The sequence below is a fragment of the Gorilla gorilla genome, chromosome 5 (assembly GCF_029281585.2).
Source record: "Gorilla gorilla gorilla isolate KB3781 chromosome 5, NHGRI_mGorGor1-v2.1_pri, whole genome shotgun sequence".
NCBI lineage: Eukaryota > Metazoa > Chordata > Mammalia > Primates > Hominidae > Gorilla > Gorilla gorilla.
Window position 1 is genome coordinate 88,138,391 of NC_073229.2, and position 24,839 is coordinate 88,163,229.

Consider the following 24,839-nt stretch of genomic DNA (forward strand, 5'->3'; position numbering starts at 1 on the left):
TGCCTAGGAATGAGTAGTTCGGTAGACATAAGACTTTTAGCTTTTAAAAAGAAAGTCCCAAGCAAACAGTTAAGTTGATCACCTTAAATTCGCCATACCATAATAAGTGAACTTATTTAAATGAAGATAATCATACTTCTATTTCAGAGGTAAAGTTTGAAATGTATAAATTTTGATATAAATTCCCAGACCACAGAAAATTTTCTGTTAAATATTTGTCACCTAATCTATGAATTAAATGGGAAATAGTATTTAAAATGGGATTATTTTAAAGCATCAATTCCAAATATTAATTTAAATAAATTAAAAAATCAAACTAAGTGAACACTTCCATGTAAACTAACTAATTTTTAATCTCTTTGGTTCTAAATAAGATTGATGGGCCAAAGTTAATATTACCATAGTACCTGAGGTCACTGTGAAACTTAAGATATCTTAACAGAGAAGATCATCATTCTACTGAAAATTAACTTCATTTTAAAAGAGAGGTCACATTAAAATAACTGAATTCCACAAAGACAGCTATCTGGTCATACAAATAACGTTTGACTCACTTAATTGTCTTTTTATTTAAGTTTACAAAAATGAAAAAAATAGTGTTTTAGCAAGCAATGAGCATTACATTAGTCGCCATTTCACTGTGAATTTGAAATAATTACTTTTCTTTTATTGGCAGCATTTTTGAACTTCATACTCAAAAAAAGGAAGTTGATTTAGTTAAAAATCATCTTACTTGTAAAACATAGTACTTAAGAAAATACTTTGCAGACTCCTGGTCAATATAATAAATATTTTTTCATAATAGTATTACCAAAGTATTGTCATTTGTTTTATGTTCTCCACCATGTAACAATTGTTCCTTAGGAATATCAACTGGAAATCTGGTTCGTCCAATAAACCAAAATGAATCTACCAGTATAAAATTAATCAATAAAAACAGCTGTGGTATATTTTAATGTTTCCCCTTTTCCCTTGGCTTCTAGAAAGGTCAGAGCAATTTAAAGACAAACATTTAGTTTCACTCAATAGATGGCATCACTTGAAGCTTAAGAAGGTGCACACGCGTATTATAGACAATGGACAAGAACAAATTAAGAGAGCAAAGGCCAGGAATGTATTTCATATAGCAAGCCAAAAAACACTTTAAGACTAAAAACAAAGCAACACCAGTTACCACTAATCTTAAGCAGATAAAAATTATGAATGATTAAGAAGTTAACAAACTGAATAAAGCTTTTGTAAATATACAAAAAGAACTTGTACACTGCTCAAAAGGCCTTTCTGTTGAACCTCTACAGAAATGATGAGCCTCTCAAGAACATGATGAAATTGAACCAAGTTAATACTGATGAAGCTTCAAGATTAATGGCTCATTTGTAATACAGCGGTGATGCATCTAATTCCTCCAAAAGACCATTAAGTTAAATGTTTTACACAAAAAGTGCTTCCACTCTTCCATCTCACCATCATACTTTACTTATATTAACATGCTTTAAAAGTTATATTGTACATCTATTTTCATGTTGGTGCTGTGAAATGTGTGTGTGTATCAGCATCCTCACATGAACACACAAGGTATAAATGAGAGGTCAGAATCAGAGATAGACCTATATGACAATACTCCTAGCCTCTACATATGGCTTAAATAAATTGCTCTTTTAAATTAACTGCTCTTAACATTCAGGTTGTTATGTTAGAGGATAATGTACTGGTGTTGCAATAATTTTAAAAGGGTATTAAGAGCTGCAATCACAAATAACTCCCTCTAAATCCAAATTGTATCTAAAGTTATAATATCTTCATAGTGTCCTTATTCAATATAGAAGGGTATAAGTACAGATAAATCGTTCAGACACCCATTGAAATATATCCTGGGTGACTTTGTTTTTTTCATTAAGAAAAGCCAGAAGTCAAATTTGGTCTTCAGGTTAAAGTAGTAGGAAGAATACCACAGCACCCCTGTGAGCAGGGATTCATATTATTTGTGTCATTTTTCCTGGCATCTCTCATTGCCCCTTACCAGCTCATCTCTCTCAAGGTTGTTACAGAATACTTAATGTCTCATTTTTAAATGGTTCCTTAGCTCCTGAGTGGCAGAAACAGGGATTCATATCTTTGATCCAACTTCCTCTGATATTCTTAGTTCAAAAAACAAACAAACAAGAACAAAAACAATTGCAGACCAAACAAAATACCTTAGACAGGACTTAATTCAAACTTAGTTTTTGTTGTTGCTGTTTTGTTATTTTTTTGCCGCAGAAGACATGATTTTATTCTTTGTTATTGCTAAATAGTATTCCATTGTGTGTATGTATATGTACGTGTATGTGTGTATAAACAATTTTCTTTATCTAGTCATCAATTGGTGGACACTTAGATTGATTCCACATTTTTGGTATCATGAATAATGAATCTAAACATACTTGTGCTGGTATCTCTTTTATATAATGATTTCTTTTCCTTTGCGCAGATATCCGGTAGTGCGATTGCTGGATCAAATCACATTTCTGTTTCTTGTTCTCTGAGAAATTCCCATACTATTTTCCACAGTGGTTGTACTAATTTACATTCCTATCAGCAGGGCATAAGCATTCCATTTCTCTGCATCTTCACCAACATCTATTGTTTTTTGACTTTTTAATAATGGCCATTCTGATTGGTGTAAGATGATGTCTCATTATGGTTTTAATTTGCATGTCTCTGATGATTGGTGATGTTGAGCATTTTTCCATATGTGGGCTGGCTATTTGTATGTCTTCTTTTGAAAAATGTCTATTCATGTCATTTGTCCACTTTTTAATTGGGTTGTTTGGTTGTATTTTGAAGATGTTGAGTTGCTTGCTGGATTTTAGTCCCCTGTTGGATGCATAATTTGCAAATATTTTCTCCCGATCTGAAGGTTATCTGTTCACTTTATTGATTATTTCTTTTGCTGTGCAGAAGCATTTTAAGTTAATCAAGTCTTATTTGCTTATTTTTGTCTTAGTTGCTTGTACTTTGAGATCTCAGTCATGAGTTCTCTTCCTAGGCCAGTGTCCAGAAGAGGATATTCTGAAATTATTTTTAAATTTTTATTTCAATACTTTTGGGGGTACAGGTGGTTTTTAGTTACATGAATAAGTTCTTTAGTGGTGATTTCTTAGATTTTGGTTGACCAGTCACCAAAGCAGTGTACACTGTACTCAATATGCAGTCTTTGGGGACTCAGAGGGAAGGGTGAGAGGGGGATGAGAGATAAAAACTGTCTATTGTTTTGTTAAGTTTTAAGTGAAGAAATGACTCTACAGGATCCTATCTATATGAATAGTGTACTATTCTGCTAAGTTTATTTTGTACAGTCATATATTCAGAATTTATTAGGCCTTCATATTTTCTATCGCAATGAGGACCCAAATCCAATAAAGACAATCTCCACTGACGGTGAAGATTGATTAATGCCATTTGTAGAGTTCAACATTTGATGTCTCAGTATAAAAGTAATGGGTTAAAGCTTTTGATCATCTCACAACTTGGAAATATATCATAAAATTGTATTTTTTGGTAATCATTTAATATAATTAAATGATAATTATTTTTTAAATTATTTCTTTTTTTTTCTTTCTTTTTCTTTTTTTTTTGAGACAAAGTCTTATTCTGTAGCCCAGGCTGGAGTGCAGTGGTGTGATCTCAGCTCACCGCAATCTCTGTGTCCCTGGTTCAAGTGATTCTCCTGCCTCAGCCTCCAGAGTAGGTGGGATTACAGGTGCACGCCACTGCACCTGACTCATTTTTTGTATTTTTAGTAGAGACAGGGTTTCACCCTGTTAGCCAGGCTGGTCTTGAACTCCCAACCTCAGGTAATCCATCCGCCTTGGCCTCCCAAAGTGCTAGGATTACAGGCATGAGGCACCACGCCTGGCCAATTTTTTTTTTCCTCACATTTACTGTTGACTCATACTTTAGGGTTGTTGTGCAATTAGGAAATTGTGATTGCAAATCCAGGTAGACCACCGTGACTTGAAACAGAACAATGCTTACTTAGTGTAGTAATTTCATTAATGGAACTGTCAGATTCCTTGTACTGCATGTCTCAGCTGTGCTTTTCTCTGCCAAATTCAAGGGAGATTTGTTAATAAAAAACGTGGAGAAGTAGAAATAATTGAGGGGTATGCTCTAAAGAGAATACATAGCCCTAGTTTGTCTCTAGGGCTTACATTTCATGCTGGTTGATGTCTTCCTAATACCCAAGTAGCGCAGCATGTACTAAAACTTAGTGATGACCTCAATGTGACCTAAAATGGTTTACATTTAGTTAGTTCAGTTGTGGATATAACTATATATGATTTTTGTATTTGAAGATGCTGGAGATTACCATAAACAAATCATATTATTAGACAATATGCTCTGATTATCTTCAACTATTTTCAAATGATAGCAAAAGTCTAATTTGAACACACCATGACATTTATTGTGCTAATTCTACTGTTATAAGTGTTTTAAATGGTGTATCTCTTAATTTATACCATAGGTATTTTTAATTTGTGAGGGGAAAGATGTATTATAGCCCATCAAACAGAAGATTAGGGACTGTTGTATATTGAGAGTGAGTCAAAGCTAAAAGATTATCATATAGGCTTTTGAACATGGATATGACAAAAGATAGTACAGAAAGAAAAGATAAAGAAATAGAAGAAATAAAGAGAAGTATAAAAAGTGTGTCCCATAAAGTTTTCTATAATCACTGTGGTTTTAAAAATTAGCTGTTTATGTTATATGTATATATTGAAAAATACATCAAAAAACAATTTACCATTTTTCCTTGTTTCCTTTTTGTAGAATGTATGCATTCCAGGGTGCACAAAAAATCCATGTTGGTTTTTGAAGAATGTTTACCTAATTCATCAACACCTCTGCTACTGTGGAGTCACCTTCCATGGTATTTGCCACGATAAAGGTCCTGCTCAATTTGAATACATGTGGCAATTGGGATTTGCAGGTAACAAATTTATGTAATTTTGTTCAATCTGCTTGAATCATTTCAAAATTTGCTAGTCACGTATTCATTTTCTAAACACACAAAGTATTTTATATCTCAAAACATAATATAAACTAAAAATAAAATTAATACTCTTATTTTCTGATGTATTCCTTTAACTGACATGTTTAACACCGACTACATCCTAGGAAATCTACTTGGTACAAGAGAGATAATAGTGAAGTAAACTAGAGCTATTTCCTACTTTCATAAATCCATTTGTTGGAAGGGAGTGGTTAATGGACAAATACAGTGATAACTATGTAATTTTATTTAAAAACAAAATGCTCTTATGAGAACAGGTAGCATTCCATGAATGCTTATAAGCAATGAGCCTATTTAGAAAAAAAGAAAAAAAAACTTGGCAATTGAGATATTGAGTTGGGTTGCCAGAAAAGGTTTCCATGAGAAAATGACCCCTGAAGAGAGATATAGAGAATAATGTCATGGCAGAGAAGTTGGAGAAGAGAGGATTCTGGGTTGAGGGAACTGTATTTGTAAAAACATTATATTAGAAGAAATGGCTTCTTTGAAGGCCTGTCTGGGGCTGTGAGAAAAGACTAATAACAATTCCATGGAGGGGGTGAAGCCAGAACTAAAATGCTGGGTTAGATATTTTGATTTCTATTCTAAAAGGAATAGAAAATTACTATAGGTTTAGACACATTCGATAAGTTTATAACAAGTAGAGAAACACATGGAAGAGAAGGAAAAAAGTTAGGGAGTTGGTTGGAGTAATAATGTGAGTCATAATGCTGGAAGCTTGAAATAAATGGAAGATCTTGTTTATGAACTGGAAATAGCAAGTGGTGAAGGTGTCAACAGGACTCCTAGTTTTCTGTCTTACACACTTGAAATGAAATCATTCCAGCACTTGTGTTCCCATATATGTTTTTTGTTTATATTATAGAGTTTCAATTTCTATCGCAATCTGTTTTGATGAGCTTAATTGTCATTCTTTGATTACATTTCTAATATTATTTAACTTAGCTGATGCAAATTTGATTTACATTCTTAAGACTATATGGTATTTTCATTCTTTTAAAGAATATTTCCTCTGACAGTGATATTTTGGCACTTCAGTTTACAAACAACCAGCAAGTTAACAGTTTGATGTCTCTGTTTTTGAGTAACAGCTAACCAACAGCAGCTGAATTTCTAACATTGTATTACATCACAACAGTGTTGAAGTAAACTAACAATTAGCCTTTTAAACAGAAAACATGATAATTTATTTCACCATGCTCATAAAATAGTATACTGTAGAGTTAACAACCTTTAGTGACAGAAATAGTTATCAGTTCATTAATCAGATCACACTGAAGACCAAAAGTGGTAGAAGAGAGCAAAGCATTGTTGATTATACTATGTTGATGCTGAAAGGAACTTTCAGAGACTCTGTTATGAATACTTACTATTTTATAAATGACACAATCAGACGAAACAAAGAAATAAATATAGTTGAGGTTAGAGGAATTAACCTCAGTACTATTTAGGGATTGTGTCAGTTCAGTTGTTTTTAAACCCTGACCACATATTAGAATCATCTGAAGGAGCTCTTGAAACATACTAATGGTGAACTCTCATTACAGAACAATCAAACTGGAATTGTAGTGAGATGGACACAGAGTATTTTTTGAGGTTCCCTAAATGCTTTCAATGTGCAGATTGAGAAATGCTCTCTACTGTTACAACCAAATTAGTTCACATATTTCAGTGCTTGCATCGTTTTTGCACTTCATTTTCCTTTGTCTCATAGTAGGAATAATGCTTTCATATGTTTGGTTATTTTTAAATATTAAACTTCTTTTGAGAACTATAAATTGCTACAGGGAACATATTCACAATGATGAAATGGCAAAAGTATTTTTGAGGGAAAATGGAAGGAATAATAGCAAGTCAAATTGCTCATGGATAAATCAGCTTTGAGCAAATATAGTCAACTTTATGAATGGCAGTAAAATAACAAATATATGTTTTAGAAAATGGGTGGTGTAATACAAATTTAAAATTACTCATGGAAAACTTAGAAGAAGGCAATTATCTTCAAAACAATGTATGCATATTTAATCATTATTCCTTCCTGAATTACTGGACAGAACTTACTGAATATAGCTAATTAGAACAAAAATTAAAATTGTGTGACCGCTACATCTGAGAATCTAAATGACTTGGGCTTTCCAATGGAAAAGAAACAGTGTGATAATGCACAGACTGAATGAATGTTTAAGTAAAACACTTAAACTCATTTTGAATTTCAATATGAAGATTCAGCAGTGAAACTTCTCAAGTTTTCAAAACAAAATAGAAGTTAAAATAAATGAAAAATATGTAAATAGAATTATACATTTTACGTATTGCAAAATTCCTTCTTATTTCTTTTGATAACTGCCATTAAGATCTTCTTTTACTTTTTCCTCATGAAATATAAAATGTAATTGAAGAGGAACTTTAAAATCATGCTGGTAATTTTGCATGGGGTGCATTAATTTTACCAGCAGGAAAATTATTTTAATTAAGGGATTTTTCTAACAACTAAATTAAGTGTCTTACATGCCCAATCAATTCTTGCCAATATGATTGCTCTACAGAGAAGGGATGGTAATTAATTAGAAGAAGCCCCTTCAAGGACAATTGGTCGACAGTGCACATCTTGAGAAAGAGCTGACATGCACTGTTTCTTTTCAGTGTCATCATCTATGTTCATTATGTGTATTATTAAGTTTGAGGAAAAGAGCCACTGACAGAGTGGATAAAGAGTTGCGAAGTGAAGTAAGACAATATGAATCATGCTTAAGAAAAGACAAAATCCTAGACAAAAAAAGAAAATAAGAGAAATTCTTTTAAATCTCTTTCTTCTTGAAGCATGTCATTATTTCAGTTTGCTTATCCAAGTTAAACATAGAGTTAAAACACTTAACATGTACTAGTGAACTTTTTTTCTAAATAAATGGTGATTGTTGCATTTGTGAGTTGATATTGCAAACAAATATTTACTTTGAAAGTTTTATTTTTCCTCTATAAAGTAATGGATCTTCTGGTAGAAGACCTTCCAGAATATTAATTATAATCTATGCATTATACGTTACTTCTTAAATTTTAAACGATTTTTGTGAAAAGAGGAAATGCTGTATCAACAAAGCAATCTTTATCAAAATCTATTTTTCTTAGTATATTGTTCTACCTTCAAGTCTTCTTTTGTCAAATGCCTGCTATTTATATATCTATTAAGTATTTTAGGGACTTTAGTTTTAATCTTTAGTTGAAGGCTTTTTAAAAATCCGAGTATTAAAAAAAGTGGTTTAGTATTTTTCATTCATATCACTTAATAGTAAGTTTTTAAAGCATTTTTACATGCTTTGAAAGAGAATTCTCTTAATTAAGTCGCTAATTAGAAATAAACAACTTTAATAAACAGAATAAAGCTAATTAAATCATAAGGAAGAAAATATTTCTTACAAACAAGAATTAAAATGTTAAAATGCATTGGACTAAAATTAACAAAAACATGCAACTTCTACATGGAGAAAACTTTAGATATTGCTGTAGTATAGGCGCATGCATACATAATCTGAAAGAAAATCCTAAAGATATATTACACTGTAGCTACTATTATTCTTAATAGTTTTTTCTTTCAACCTTCATACTAATTATATTAGTGATTTACACACTACCATACACTATTTGAGTGTTCTGAATTTTACAATGTGTTTACTTTTGCCAGTGAGTTTTATGATTTCAGAAGTGTTCTTACCACAAACATGATAACTATATGAGGTAATCCATATGTTAATTAGCTAGATTTGGTCATTCTGCAATGTGTATATACTTCAAAATATCATGTTGTATATCATACATACATAATCATAACCTTATGTATGATACATACGGTTTCATCTGTAAATTTAAAATAATAATAACCTTCCCCCTGAAAAATTTATATTATACTGGACATACAACTTTTAAAGATTTCAATTCTTCATATTGTTTTGTAGGTTTATTGAGATTTTAATAAAATAATGGTGTTATCTTTGTGTTCTATGAAATTGACATCTTATTTCTTAATGTTCACATGGAATAAAAGACAAATAAAGCCAAGTGTACTCTGCAAAAGTGCATTGTTTGGACAAGTGGTGTATAGAATGAGCTCTGCCATATATTCAATTAGATTACATAGCTTCATTAATGAAAAGCATAGCACCACCGCATGCAAGCCAACAAATATGACAAAACACAAAGTCTCAAAATGAATCCAAAACATGAAAAAAACATATAATAAAACTGCCATCTCAGATTATTAGAATAAGTAGGGACTATTTAATAATTAACATGGAACAACTGGATAGCCATCTGAAAAAAAATTCGACTTGTTTATACCTTTAAACATTCTCTGGATTAAACTGAAATAGATAAAAGTTTTAATACATAAAAAAGAAAGTATAAAAATATTAGAGAATGTTGGAGAAATGCTTTGTAAATTTGGATGGGGGAAGAATGAAACTAAACCCCTATCTCTCACCATATACAAAAAGCAAATCAAAATGGATTAAAGACTTGCATCTAAGACTTCAAACTATGAAACTACTAAAAGAAAACATTGGGGAAACTATCCAGCATATTGGACTGGGCAAAGATTTCTTGAGTAATACCCCACAAGCACTAGTAATCAAACAAAAAATAGACAAATGAGCTCACACCAAGTTAAAATGCTTCTGTAGAAGAAAGGAAACAACAAAGACAAAACTCACAGAATGGTATATCATATTTGCAAACTATCTGTCTGACAAGGGATTAATAACCAGAATACAAAAGGAGCTCAAACAACTCTACAGGAATAAAATAATAATATGATTTTTAGAAATGGGAAAAAAGATCTAAATAGATGTGGCTCAAAAGAAGATATGCAAATAGCAAACAGGCGTATGAAAATGTGCTCAACATTATTAGTCATCAGATAAATGCAAATCATAACTAAAATGAGATGTCATCTCACCCTAGTGCAAAGGACAGGCAATAACAAATGCTAGCAGGAATGTATAGAAAAGGGAACCCTTGTACACTGTTGGTGGGAATGTAAATTAGTACAATCACTGTGGACAACAGTTTGGAGGTTCCTAAAAAATACTAAAAATAGAACTGCCATATGATCCAGCAATCCCACTGCTAGGTATATACTCAAATGAAAGGGGATAAGTATATTGAAGAGATATCTGCACTTCCATGTTTACTTCAGCACTGTTCACAATAGCCAAGATTTTGAAGCAACCTGGGTGTCCACCAACAGATGAATGAGTAAGGGAAATATGGTATATTTACTCAATAGAATACTATTCAGCTATATAAAAAATGAGATCCTGTCATTTGCAACAACATGGATGGAACTAGATAGAGGTCATTATGTTAAGTGAAATAAGCCAGGCACAGAAAGACAAATTCACATGTTCTCATGTATTTGTAGGAGCTTAAAATTAAAACAATGGAACTCATACAGATAGAGAGTAGAATGATGGTTACCAGAGGTTTGGAAGGATAGTGAGGTGGATGGAAGTGGGGATAGATAATGGGTACAAAAATATAATTAGATATAATTAGTAAGATCTAGTATCTGATAGAACCACAGGGTGACTACAGGCAACAATAATTTACTGTACATTTTTAAGTAATTAAAAGAATATAATTGGGTTATCTGTAACACAAAGAAAGGATAAATGCTCGAAGTGAGGGATACACTATTTTCCCTGAGGTGATTGCTATACATTGTATGCCTGTAGCAAAATATCTCATGTAACCCATAAATATATACACCTAGTATTTACCCACAAAAACTCAAAGGGAAAAACAAAAAAAAATAGATGGGGAAGATGTTTATAGTTAATACTAAAAATGTTGATGTCAGAAAGAAAAGACTGGTGAATTTCACTACAAGACAAGTAAAAATATCTGCTTATGAAAGACATAAAAATCAAAATGCAAAAGAAACACTGCACAAACATTTTACTTCACAAAAGATAGATTAGGATCGAGAATATATCAATAACTTAGAAATTAAGAAGGAAAAACTGAAAAAGCTGAAAGGTAAGTCAGTAATATAAACACCCAGTTTACATACGAAGACACAGAGAGTATCCCTAAATATGTGGGGAAAATGCTAAGCTCTATTCATAATGCAATCAAAGCAAATTTAAAAAACACTGTAAGTATATAATTTTTCTCCTCTTAGCCTGGTAAAAATTTTAGAATTGGACAATTTAATGACTATCCATTGCTGGCAATAATGTAAAATCACTATAATATCTAAGTGGGATAGTTTTGCAATATCCGTCAATATTACAAATTCTATACCATTTGACCTAGCCTTCTGATCATTGAGAATACATCCACATGGTAAATAATATAGGTGTAATTTTATACCTGGTATCATTGGTTATTAAGAAAAAGAATAAACATAAATATGGAAATGAATGTAGAATTCATCTAGGACTGAGATACAAGATAAGGTGAAAGAAAGGCATGCAGCAGTGTAGAATCATGTGTATAGTAGACAACCTTGTGCTTCTTGATATATAATTTGTGTTTATTTCTGTGGAACACTTTTCCATGTTTTTTACTCAGTGTTCTGAAATTTCACAATGTTGAGACTTTTACATAGTATGTTCTTGTTGTCTCTTGTTAAACTCTTCTATTTGGAAGCACGGGTCTTTCCATTTTTAGGTAGTTTCTGTATTTTTTCCCCTAAAAAGTCCTTTTTCCTGTTTCTTTCTGTAGCCCCAATTCCAAAAATTGGGTATCACATCTCCTAAATTGATCCTCTCGTTTTCTCATAATTTCTTTTCTCTTTCCTATTTCTTTTCATATTGCTTTATTTTCTACTCCATTCCTCCAATTGAATATCTCAAAATGAGTTTGAATTTTTAATTTGTTTTACTATATTTGTAATAATCTAGGGCAGTTTTCCATCCTTTAGATTATACACACTTCGGACAGTGTTTTTTTTTTTTTCAATAAGGGTAAAATGGCTTTTCTTCTCTCTCTGAAAATGTTATAGTTTTGTTTGTTTTAATTTTCTTCTTTTTTGCCTAGTGTCTCAGTTTTCTGTAAATACTGTTTATAAAGATTTGTTCTCTCTCGTTTGGAGTCTTTCTGCCAAATGTGGGGTGATCATATTTAACGGAGAGGAACTAAGAAGGCTGACTGGAAACTGACCATACAAGGTTGGGCCATGATGACTGGAGCTCTATGACAGGGTTGCAGGATGGCAACTAGGCTTTCGCTAGGGGACCCTCAAAGAGGTTGGTATCCTTAAGGCAGGAGCTCCTGAGATTCTTTAACTCCTGAAAACAAACCTCGGAAATTGTTTGTTTGTAAAGCTGAGTGAGGAGTTAGAATAATAATCTGGATCACTGAGTTGGGAGAGAGACTCTCAGTGCCAGCTAATCGTGTTTCCAGAGCCCACCTTAGTATCAGATTCTCAGATGCTTTTTAAACCCAGAGCATCTCAGTATTTCTGCTAGTCCAATTTTTTTTTCATAATTATGTCCCCTCACTTGTGTTTTGGCTGTAGCCTTTCTGCTAATTTAGTCAGTGTATCATTGTTTTTCATCTTCTCACTCTTTTTTGTGGGTTAAAACGTTTGTTTTATTTTTTTAATTCTCTGTTTTCTTGAGGTCTTGGGAGGCAGAGGGAAGACGTTAAGAGTTAAATCCAAATGTTTAGTCAGATATATCATTATGAAAAACTTTATACTAATAAATTGGACAATTTAAATGAAATGGATAAATTTCTAAAAAAATACTAGTTGGAAAAACTGAGCAAATCATAAATTTCAATTCTAAATAATCCTACAATTTCTTAAATAACTGAATAAAATAGTTTTAAAAATCATCCCACAAAAGCATACTTGAAATATATGGCCTTCTATTAAAGTTCTCCAAATTTTCAATGAAGTATTCATTCTAATACTACATAAATTTGCACAAAAACACAGAGGGAGGAACACATATCAATTAATTATATGGAGCTAGCATAATCCTGTTTGGGTTAATTACTCTCAGAATGTTACAGGTAGAATTTTTATTGACCTATCATTAAATTTACTGATCTTTTCTTCTCTTGTGTTTGATCTGATAATCTCATCCATTAATTGTTTTATTAACATATCCATAATTTTGTGTAATCTTAAATTTATAAACAGTCAAATTACATACATATGATTGAAGAGATTTGGGATATTGTGCTTGGTTCCTAGCTCCTTCCTTTTTTCCAGTAATATGTGAGATTTCTTGGTGAAATATTCACACGGTAGGGAGACGTCAGTTTATGAATAATTTCTAATTTACAACTCAGTTGTAAAATGCATAGCTTACATTCTATTTTCCAAGAAATGATGCCTTGCGAGTCCCTAGAGTTTAGATTTGTTTACTATAAGCAATCCAAAGCCAGAGATATTTTGCTGAAAGATTCTTTAGATAAATACTGTCCTCTGACAAATATTTTTTGTTTGTTTACTAGGAGATGTAGTCATGTTTACAAAAAGATTGGATCAGGTCTTCTATGTTCTTTTATTACCACTATTAATGACCAATAATGGGTTTTCAGCCCAGTTTAATTAACTCCTTTTTCCCTACAATTCTGAGATTTACCATTTTTTTGTTTGGTTTTTCCTACAATTTCAAAATCTCTCATTCCCTAATTCCTTATCTAATTATCTATTTTATTCATCTTTTCCTGTTGATTTTTCAGAAAGTTTAATATAATCATTTTAAAGTCCTTGTCTGAGAATTCTAGATCTGGGCCTTAAAATTTTAGTTTTCCTCTTGAATATAGGTCACATTCTCTTGAATATAGGTCACTTCTTTCTTCTGCTCTTTTGCAATCTCTGCTTTTATTTTTGTTATAGGACAGTGTTCTTTTTGTTTCTACCATCCTTTCTTATAATTATTAATTACAGTTTAGTCACCATTTGATTATTTTAAAAAATGAATTGGCCTGGGAGCTGTGTCTTCTTCTTCTTGTGATGCTGTATTTCTCAGTTCATGTTTAAAGTGAGAGTGTTGGGCTTTGAGGTCTCCTTCAAATTCAATATCATATACATACAGGAACTTATTTTGTGGCAGATGTTGTCAAATTTATCTTTTCAAGTAATTTGACCACAGTCCTTAATAATTCATTGTGAATTCAAGTTTGTAAGAGTTTATTTAATTTTTTATCTCTTTTTTTTTAAAGGATCTGAAGGTGAAAAGTGCAAAGGGGTTATTGATGCCTATTTCTTTCTGGCTGCAAACTGCACTGAAGATGCAATCTATGTGAATGATCCTGAAGATAATAATTCTTCATGTTGGTTCCCATGTGAAGGCACAAAAGAGGTAAGGTAAGTTTATGTAGTTGCTTTTCATTTTTCTCTTTAGCTTGTAATTGTCTGATTTTTAGAAAGTTAGAAATGTTTAGGTTACAGATTCTTCAATATTCAAAATATGAAGTTTGCATAGTTTAAATATAACTTCATAAACAAATTCCCAACAGTCTACTTGGAAATTTATATTTACTTCATATATTTGTAATATGGGAAGGTAAAAATTTTGAAGAATAATTTTGTTCCTAGTCTTCCTGTGTTTTATTAATGTTATAATTTGCAGGCTGACTAAAGCCTCTCAAATACAGTTGTGATTATGCCACTTTTTTTGCTTACAGATCATAATGAAATGAATTTGTCTTTTGGATATGTTTAAATCTCTGAGAGATTTCTAATCTCTTACACAAGCAAGCTACTTAAAAAATAAAATAAATAAAAATAAATGAAAATAATTTCTAATCTCTAGGCAGTTCCATCACTAAAAATTGTGAGGCCTATGGCAAGAATAAAAGAGAGGCCCTCCTTTTATCCCCTCACCACTGTCTTATACAAATTAAGATTATATTTTTTAATATGTAACAATAATTAAGAAAAATTTAAGAATCTTCATTTTAAACAACTTAGGAATAGGAACTTTTTGTGAAAATGATTCAAGAATTTTCCCAAAAGAGAATTAACAAAGTATTTGTAACCTATCTTGTCTTGATACATCCTAATTTGGTCATTTTAAGAAAGCCATGTTTTAATTCTGCATGTTGTATACATTTCAGTAAAGACTCATAAGCCCTTTTCTTTATTGATGCATCAATTTATATTAAGTCAACCTTGTAAAAACTGATACAAGTCACTATTTCCTTCAAATTCATCTAGAGGCATTACAACTACAGGCAAAAAGACTTCAAATACCACAGAACGTCTAAAAGTATGCCCTCAAATATATTTTGATACACGTTTACAAGTCAAAAATATATGAAGTAAGCTTAATACGTTCTTACATATATATATATTTAGCCAATCACATATACATCACTATACACATAGATGATTACATTACAGCTTTATCTTTAAGACTTTTAGCTTTATCAGTATATTAAAAATAGTTACATATTATAATACACTTAATAATTCAGTAACTGTAAACCTTTGTTAGGAACAAGCAAATCATATTTGTTGTTTTGTTTATGTATTTCTAGTTCTCAGTATCCTTTTATAATATAAATCACCAACTTTAATTAAATTAGACAATTTCTTTAGACTCAAGAAAATACACAAATATAGCAATCTAAGATCATTTTGGCTATTTTATTACTTTATGATTACACATTTTATATAACTTTAACAACTTTTATCATAGGCAAAATAAATATAAATACACATCCTTCAACTGTATTTGCACACCTTATTTCCATTCTATAAGGACAGAGGTAATTTAAATCTATATTTAGAGACTATATTTTTATAATTTTCTTAATTAGGAATTGTTCAGGCATCCAAAATAATTTGATTAATTTGATTAAATATCTCTGTAAGTTCTTAATGTTGACTAAATATTTAGAAATTGCAAACTTACACAATCATTTTAAGTTCTTATGATTTGTAGTATCATCAATAAAACATTCTAATACATCAGTGTAGTAAAATTAGTAAGAATTCACAAGATTCAACCCTTTTAAATTATATCTGTTATTAAAATTTCAATTATATCAATTTTAGATTGTGTAATCAGACAATTTGAGGACATAATTATAGAATATTTCTCTTAAATTAAATCAGGCTAATTTTTCTGAAGTGTCATTTATTTAAAAATTACATGAGTCCTTTTTAAATAAATAAACCTCTTTAGAATAAATAAATACATATGTACTACTATAAATAAGCAAACCTCAGTATTTATGTATTTTGAAAAATCAGAACTTTAGGATTAAGCCAAAGCTCTGTGGAGCCCAGTTTTTTTTTCTCAACTAAAAGACTAACAATATTACCCATACACATGAATGCTTTTCCTGATTTGTTAAAATTTGGGAAGAGAAATCATGTAAATAAAGCACAGTTAATCGTTTCCTTTCATTGTAAAATGTAGACTATCTGAAAAATCATCCTAGAATGGCAATATAGAATGTTATAAAAATATTTATGATCAATTAATTTCTATTTTTTCTAAGCAAAACAGAAAAGGAGAAAAAGTGAAAAATGAATAAATGAAGTTTATCTAGATTCTGGTAGATGTAAAATTATGATTGCAAAGTTTGATTATCTCCCTTCTGCACAGCATTGGAGATACTTAAATGCAGCAAAACCTATTTTCAAACACACAAGAACAAATTATTATAGACAGTTTAAACCACTCACATACTTGACAATTCCACAGAGCCATATAATTAAAAATCTAGTGCTTCTTAATCCCAGAAGCATGAAAATGAAAGAGGAGGTTTTGTATAATACACAGTAATCTCTCTATTAGACATACAGGACAGAGAATCTCCTCATGAGGATTTTTCCCTTTTAGTTCTATTAGATCTGTCAAATAAATAATCTTGTTCATGTCAAAATTTCCCCAGGGTGGTCACTGCAATTTCACATTGTCCTTTGAGAAATTATGCCAATTAGAGAGATATGTATATGGCTTACAATATGAGGGGAGGAATGTGTGGTGTCCAGGTATAAAAGACTGAGAAGAACCCGTGAAAACTTATGTCAGCAAGCATTTGTACAATATCATGTCTCCAGAAAATTCAAAAGATCAATCAATTTCAAATCAACTAAGACTGTTTAGAAGATTTTTTAAAAGGTGACAATAAAAATGTTGCCCAAAGGAACACCAGAGTGATGTGATCATCTGAACTCATCGCTTATCTAGAACACTTGAATGATGTACTTATAGAACCCACACTTTCCTCTCCCAGCTGAACTTCCTCTTATGGATTCACCTGAAAAAGTGATGAAGACGGAGAGTTTTCCTATTTATATATATTCGATTTTTTTTATTCTTAAGAAACAACAGAAACATGACATTTGTGAAGTTGATGAAAAATATTGGAGTTTAGACTTGATACTGTACCTATGTCACTTTCACAGTTGGAGAGAATATCCAGTGGTCTCAGCGTAGTGCATTGGTTGCTATCCAGCCTTGAGAGTGAGGGCATTTTAATGAGATTTTGTGAAACTTTGGATTTATTCACTTTTTACCCTCCAAAAGACCACCAGACTATTCTGCTGATGGAGAAAAACTAATTATTTTAGACTTCTTTCAACAAGGGAAAACAACACCTTAGTAGAGTCTTAGTAGTGCATCAGATGGGAGAAGTTGTGGAAAGTTATTTATTTGGTGTAGAGCCTTGAGTCAGTTGTAGAGGGTATTTAGTGGGGATTGGTTAGAGTTTATGAAGGAAAGCTTCGAATTGGTGGCACAATATACTGAGAATCTTTAAAGTGAGTCTTGATGTGCAAACTGTTAGTTTTTGTAGATAACTTATTTTAGTTGGTTCACAGTCTTATGTTCCAGAAGCAAGTATTTCATAGAGTAAATAGTAAGTTAGTCTTGCTTTTTCTCAGTATTTTGAAACATATGATGGGAAATAAGGTTTATTTTAGTTTTCATCATCAAAGACAGAAATTCCGAGAGTGTTCTTTTAATTTTTTTTGTATTAAAATGTGTTCCTTCTCTGAGTGAGGTCCTTTTAAATGCAAATGCTTCTGGAATGGAAACACATAATTACAAATAAGTTTATCTTATTTTCTACACCCCTGCTACAAAAATGTTATAAAATTATATATTATTATGAGTTACTGGGAAGGGAAAGTAAATTTCAAACAAAGTAGAAGAGTCCATGGAGCACTAAAATTTGGGATGTGAAAGGTTTTTACCAAGTTTATTTTATTTCAGAATTTATGACTAGGTCTTAATCCAGTATAAATTTGAACTTTAATTCATCCAGATATGATTTTTAAAATCTGTTCCCTTTTAGTTAGCTAAATATAGAGCCAAAACAACCTTCCTCTTTCCCTCACCTTGACTAAACTTCAGACAGGTTTCTTATTGCCTACAGGCCCCTGCACTCTTTTTTTCTTATACGATGTACTTTAAAAATTTTGCAGTTGTAAATTATCTGCCTTTTTGAAATGTATGTAAATCTTCTTCCAACCTCTTGCCAGTTTAAGGATGCATGGGATGTCTGTATCAAGGACCTTGGAACCATGTCTCTGAAATGTAAACATCAAAGAAAATAGTACTCTTACTTCCCTGTGTACTCTACAGAAGGCCTACTCACAGAGCAAAATCTTTGCAAACTCAATAATAACTCAATCTGCTTGACACATTTCATTGATCAAACTCTTCTCCAGTGACATCAAGTATAACAGTCTTCCCTCTTAACTGCAGGGATACTTTCCAAGACCCCAGTGTATGCCTGAAACTGTGAATAGTACCAAACCCTGTATTTACTGTATTTTTTTCTATACATACATACTTATGATGAAGTTTAATTTATAAATCAGGCACAAAAAGAGATTAGCAACAATTACTAATAAAAATAGAACAATTATAACAGTATACTATAATGAAAGTTATGTGACTATGGTCTCTCTTTTTCAAGATGTCTTACTAAACCATACTAACATATTTTTGAACCGTGGTAACTGAAAGCATGGAGAGTGAAACCAACAATAAGGGAGGACTGCTGTCATTTTTTATTAGTTCAAGTTCGCAATTAAAATCTCTCCTGCTTCCTATTTTTGGAGAATTGAGTTTAGTTTCTCTCCCTTATTTCAATAGTCTTTAATAAAATTTAATTATCTATCTAACTTTGGTGCAATTTTTACCTTGACAGATATTATTTTAAGGATCCAGCTTTCTACCTTCCATGATTAAGAAAAGTCACTTTCACCTCTGAAGTCACTTTATTTATCTATTTAATAACAAGGGTCAAAATGGCAAAATAAAGGGCATATATTAGATCTTACAGAATTTTTTCCCACAGAGTCCTTTGCCAAGTGACCCTATGTACTAATATAATGTGGATATGACAAAATTATTTCTAGAAAATTACACGATATTCCCTGAAATGATAGCTGGCATTATTTAAGTAGAGTTGTTTATTTACCTATGCAGAACATTTTCTGTAAGTATGTTATAAATATCCTTCGGGAAGGTTAATTTCTCTACAGATGAAGTGACTTTGGGGTAATAATATTGTGTTATGTATATACATTACTAGTAATGAATTATCAAAAAGGGAATTTCCAGCTGTTTGTTTTACTTCTGTTTCCTTTGGGAAGAAAAGATCTTCCACTGCCCAAAATCATGATTTTATTGTATTCCTTCATCAAGTAAACATTTTAAAATATCTAGAATAAAACTTCTAATTTAATTTGTGTGTATTTTGTAATATTGAGGTTTTTGTGCAATCAAAGTTTAATAATTAATTATATATTTTATGTACATAATATATATACAGTTGACCTGTGAAATACAGGAGTTAGGGTTGCCGACCCCTATTCAGTCCAAAGTTTGTTAACACGTTTGATGTAATGTTTTGATAGAATGTTTAATAGAATTTTTTGTATAAAATTTTTAAAGATTAATGGACTCCTTTAAGCAGATCTTTGATTCTCTGTATACACAAAGTTGAGAAATCTTTCCTCTGCTTTACAAGGCAGATTCAAGTTTCTATATGTCTACCGATATAATTTACTCTCTTGCTAATTTTTCTGAGAGACTTCTTATCTGTAAATTTTATAGAAAACCAAAATTCTAGTAGATGTCTAGACTACCTGAACAGATGAGAAATCATGTTGAAATCCAAAATTATTTTTTAGTCCTAGATATAGTACATAACTGCAGCATAAAATAATTCACCATCTTTTCCATTTAATAAAAGTATCTCAACCAGAGCATTAGATATAATTTAGGTGTTCATATCACATCCCTTAGACAAAATGTTATGTGGTTTTTGAGGTATAGCCAAGAGAAAAACTCATTATTCAACTTTAGTTCTTTCAGATTTTCTTAAATCCCAGTAATAATTATTTTGAAAATAAAAGGGAAAGCACATAGTTATATGAAGTAAGTCTGTCCTATTCCAAATTCCATACTAATATTCCTTGTTAAAATATTGCTCTCTTTCAAGATTTCATTATGTATTATTTTGTAATATAGATATATAATTATTGAAAATACAATGGGTAATTTGAAGTTTTGGTGTTTCATATTTTCTAATTATATATAAGGTGCAGAAATAATACATTAGGCATTTTTCCAAAAAGAATATTTTAAAAATTAACAAATTTTGAATAAGGCTTATAAGCTAGAAAATATAGCTTTATAGCCAAGTCAACTTTCTAACTTTGGTAATTTTTCTGAGGTAACAAAAGAGAATATTCTCTTTTTTTAAAGAAAAGCACAGTAAGTTATAAAGTTCAATATAGTCTCAAATCTCAGGAAGCTAAACTACCTGTAGATATAGAGATAGAGATAGATAGAAAAATAAAGTAGTGTCATAAAATGCTAGAATTTGTTGCTTCTTATACGAGTGTTTATTAAATTTGTAAGCCAGTTATAAAAGTGCTCCTTTAATTGAAAAAAAACTTTACAACTAATATCCTCTGGATGTAGAAAATCATTACATACTCAAATAGAAATGAAAGCCTTTGTGAATTACAAACACATAGACATACAGACACAGAGAAAACTTATAGCTTCAATTGTAATATTTTAGACTTGGGGCAAGTGTAAATAACACTTTATTATCTGTTCATGTCAAAGAACTATTCTACTTCCTAGTAGATTTGACTTTCTTACTTGTTTTGAGCTCTGTGTAGAAAGTGAAAAGACAGATTCTCATTTGATTCTAATTCAACAGAGTGAATCTCTATGAAACATTCATCTATTTAGATATCAATGAAGGATCAGACCATGAAACCAAATTCCCAATCTTTGTTGCTACAGATGGAAAATAACTTGTTGGCTATGAACCAAAACGAAAAAGAAAATGTGAAAATATGCAGAGAAATGATTTTAAAGATAGTAAAATTCTATTGTCATTTGAATTTACTTGTAGAAATTAGGAATATATGTATATGTAAATATATAAATATATACCTGTGTTTAAGCACTCCATAAGAAGTGCATTTCTCTTCTGACAGTTTACCTAACCATCAGGTGAATCCATTGGGCATATCTGTGGAAGATTTTTAAAGCTGTTAAAAATATAAATATAATTTTCAATAAAACATAGCATCATAACTTTATGAAAATATTAAACAAACGTGTGTGAAAGATATTATTTAATTTACTTTTAATAAGGAATCCAGTAAAGCTTTACTATCAGTTCAAAGGAGAAAACAAGTAAACCACTGAAAGATAAAACTATTTAGCAAAACCACAAATAGATTTTCCATGGATCTGTCTATCAATACAATGCTATTTCCATCACATCAGTTAGTATTTAAATAATGTCTATAAAAATTTGGTTAAAGTAAAATGGAATTTAAAAAAATTGTGTAATAAATGTACATATATTCAATACATATATACATACATATATTTACACATACATATATATTTCTGTCACAATTTTAGTATAAACAATTTGACTATTAAAAATGATTTTGACATAAATCAAAACTGATTTTTTTAACCTTTGCTAAAGAAACATATTATTTCAACAAATAAAGAAAAGCTTGAAATTCAAACTTTGAAATGATTGTGTCATCCAAAAGACTACCAAAAAAGACTAAACAGTAGAAAGAAGAGTTTATTTGTGATATCAGTTTGCTAACTGGGTGTATTAGTCAATTCTCACACTGCTATAAAGAACTACCTGAGACTGGGTGATTTATAAAGAAAAGAGGTTTAATTGTCACACAGTTCCACAGGCTCTACAGGAGGCATGGCTGGGAGGCCTAAGAAAACTTACAATCATGGCAGAAAGTGAAGGGGAAGCAAGCATGGTCTTCACATGGCAGCAGGAGAGAGAGTAAAGGGAGAGGTGTTATATACTTTTACACAACCAGATCTCAGGAGAACTCACTCAGTATCAGGAGAACAGCAAGGGGGAAACTGCCCCCATGATTTAATCATCTCCCATCAGGCCCCACCTCCAACAGTCAGAATCACAATTCAACATGAGATTTGGCTGAGGAAACAGAGCAAAATAATATAACTGGGAAAACTTCATCTCTGATGTGGACCCAGGGTGCTCTCCTAGAAGTGGTAAAGGGCAGGGTGATTTTTGTGCCTCATAAGGTCTGTGTTCAAAATAGAGTCAGACATATTCAGCAAGTTTGTGGGGAAAGCAATACATATTTATGGGGGACAGGCAAGCACATGTTCAATGAGTAAACATGTATGTAACATACATCCCATGTTCTCTTTGAAGCAGGGCTTTAGCTTTAAAATGAAGTGGAATTTGGCAGTTCATGTAAAAAAAGTGAACTATAGGACACAAAGACAGTTTATGTCCTGTCTGTATAAACTGGCTGAAACCGGTTTGAGGCCTACAATTGCTTATCAGAAAAGTGTTCTGTAAGGCGATTCTCTGTCTGATAAGGGTTATGGTGGCCTTGGTTGTAAATCAGAGTTAGAAATGAAATGACAATTTGACTGATAGCTCCTATTAGGGAGTTTAGCAAGGGTGTGGTTTTTCTTGTAGCTCTAGAAATTTAGGGAATTGCTGTGCCAGCCAAGCTTTGAACCCTTGTCCCATAGTTACCTTCTGTTTCCTTAACCCTAGGTTTCATCTTAGTAGACAGAGAGGCATCTATTGTGGTCTCTCAGGTCACAATTGTAATATTGTAGTAAGTGATGGGAATTCATAACATTTTTACTTCTTTTGTTGCTATAGATTTGCGCAAATGGATGCAGTTGTTTGAGTGAAGAAGACAGTCAGGAATATCGGCATCTATGTTTTCTCAGATGGGCTGGCAACATGTATCTGGAAAATACAACTGATGATCAGGAAAATGAGTGTCAACATGAAGCTATTTGTAAAGATGAAATTAATAGACCCAGGTATTTATGTATCATTTGAGCAGATAATATCACATATCAAAAAGTTATAATTAAATTGATAGTCATCGAACTGTTTTCATGGTAACAATGTTTTTGTTGATTAAAATGATTGGAATTTCCACAACAAACACTTACATATACATATATAGTTATTATATATTATTTTACATAATACATGTTATGTATAACAATTCTAGCACGATAAAAGGAGGGAAAAAGGAATATATCTGTATAGAAATAACTTTTCTATGTCATTGTAGAATTAAGTTAGCATAAATCTGTGGTAAATTCTGCTAAGTTAAGATGTGTACGATTAGCTCCAAAGCAACTACAAAAAACAACAACAAAACAAACAAAAACTCATATGCTTTAGTAAAATTAGCATTAACAAAATTAAAATGTTGCCCTCAGGGTCTGGCACAGTGACTTAAGCCTGTAATCTCAGTGTTTTGGGAGGCCAGGGCAAGAGAATAGCTTGAGGCCAGGAGTTTGAGACCAGCCTGGGCAACACAGTGATAATTTGTCTCTACAAAAAATTTAAAAAATCAGCCAGGTGTGGTTGTGCACACCTGTACTCCTAGCCCTAGCTACTTGGGAGGCTGAGGAAGAAGCATCACTTGAGCCCAGGAGTTAGAAGCTTCAATGAGCTATGATTGTGCCACTGCACTCCAGCCTGGGCAACAGAGTGAGACCCTATCATGAAAAAATAAATACAATAAAATAAAATATTGCCCTAGAGATTTACTTAGTATAAAAGAAACTAGTATTAGAATAATTAGAATGAGAAAAATAGAGGTACAAAAGAGATACAAGACATGTGGAAAACAAAAAGTAAAATGGCAGGCATAAATTCAAATATATCAAAAATATTTAAATAAAGTGATTTCAGAAATTCAGTCAAAATATAGAGAAGTTTAGACTGGCTGTTTTCTGATTTAGTCAACTATATATGATCTATAGAAGATACACTTTTATGTATACGTGTGTGTGTGTGTGTATATATATATGGTTTACGGAAGACACTTTAGATTCAAAGATACAAATAAGCTGAAAGTAAAGCAATAAAAAAATATAATTCAAACTGCATCAAGAAGAAAACTGGATTGCCTATACTAACATCAGGGAAAAAAATAGATATTAAGAGAAAAAATGAAACAGTTACTATAGAAAAAGAAAGATATTTTATGATTATAAAAGAGTCAAACTACCAGAAAAGGTAGTGATTACAAATATATATGTGTGTGTATATATATATATATGTATATACACAACTAACAACAGAGCCTCAAAATAATGAAGCTAAAAAAATAATTTAAGGGAGAAATAGCCAATTCAACAATAACAATTAGACACTCTAATATTCTACTTTCAATAGCAGATATAACACTTGGCTATAAATCAACTAAGATATAGGAGATTCAAACAACACTATAAATCATCTAGAAATAGTAGATAGCTATAAAACACAT

The 24,839-nt window shown here is 31.4% G+C and overlaps 1 protein-coding gene across 1 annotated transcript in view; it reads left to right on the plus strand.

The window, feature by feature from the left end:
* Positions 1 to 23,517, plus strand: part of LOC115933063 (protein eyes shut homolog) — a 300,672-nt gene extending 277,155 nt beyond the window's left edge. Inside the window, exons 8-10 of the mRNA XM_055389787.2 lie at positions 4,816 to 4,975; positions 14,237 to 14,376; positions 23,204 to 23,517. Of these exons, the coding sequence (XP_055245762.1) occupies positions 4,816 to 4,975; positions 14,237 to 14,376; positions 23,204 to 23,389 (486 nt within the window). The 3' untranslated portion in view covers positions 23,390 to 23,517. The remainder of the gene's footprint in view (positions 1 to 4,815; positions 4,976 to 14,236; positions 14,377 to 23,203) is intronic.
* The last annotated feature ends 1,322 nt before the right edge of the window (positions 23,518 to 24,839 follow it).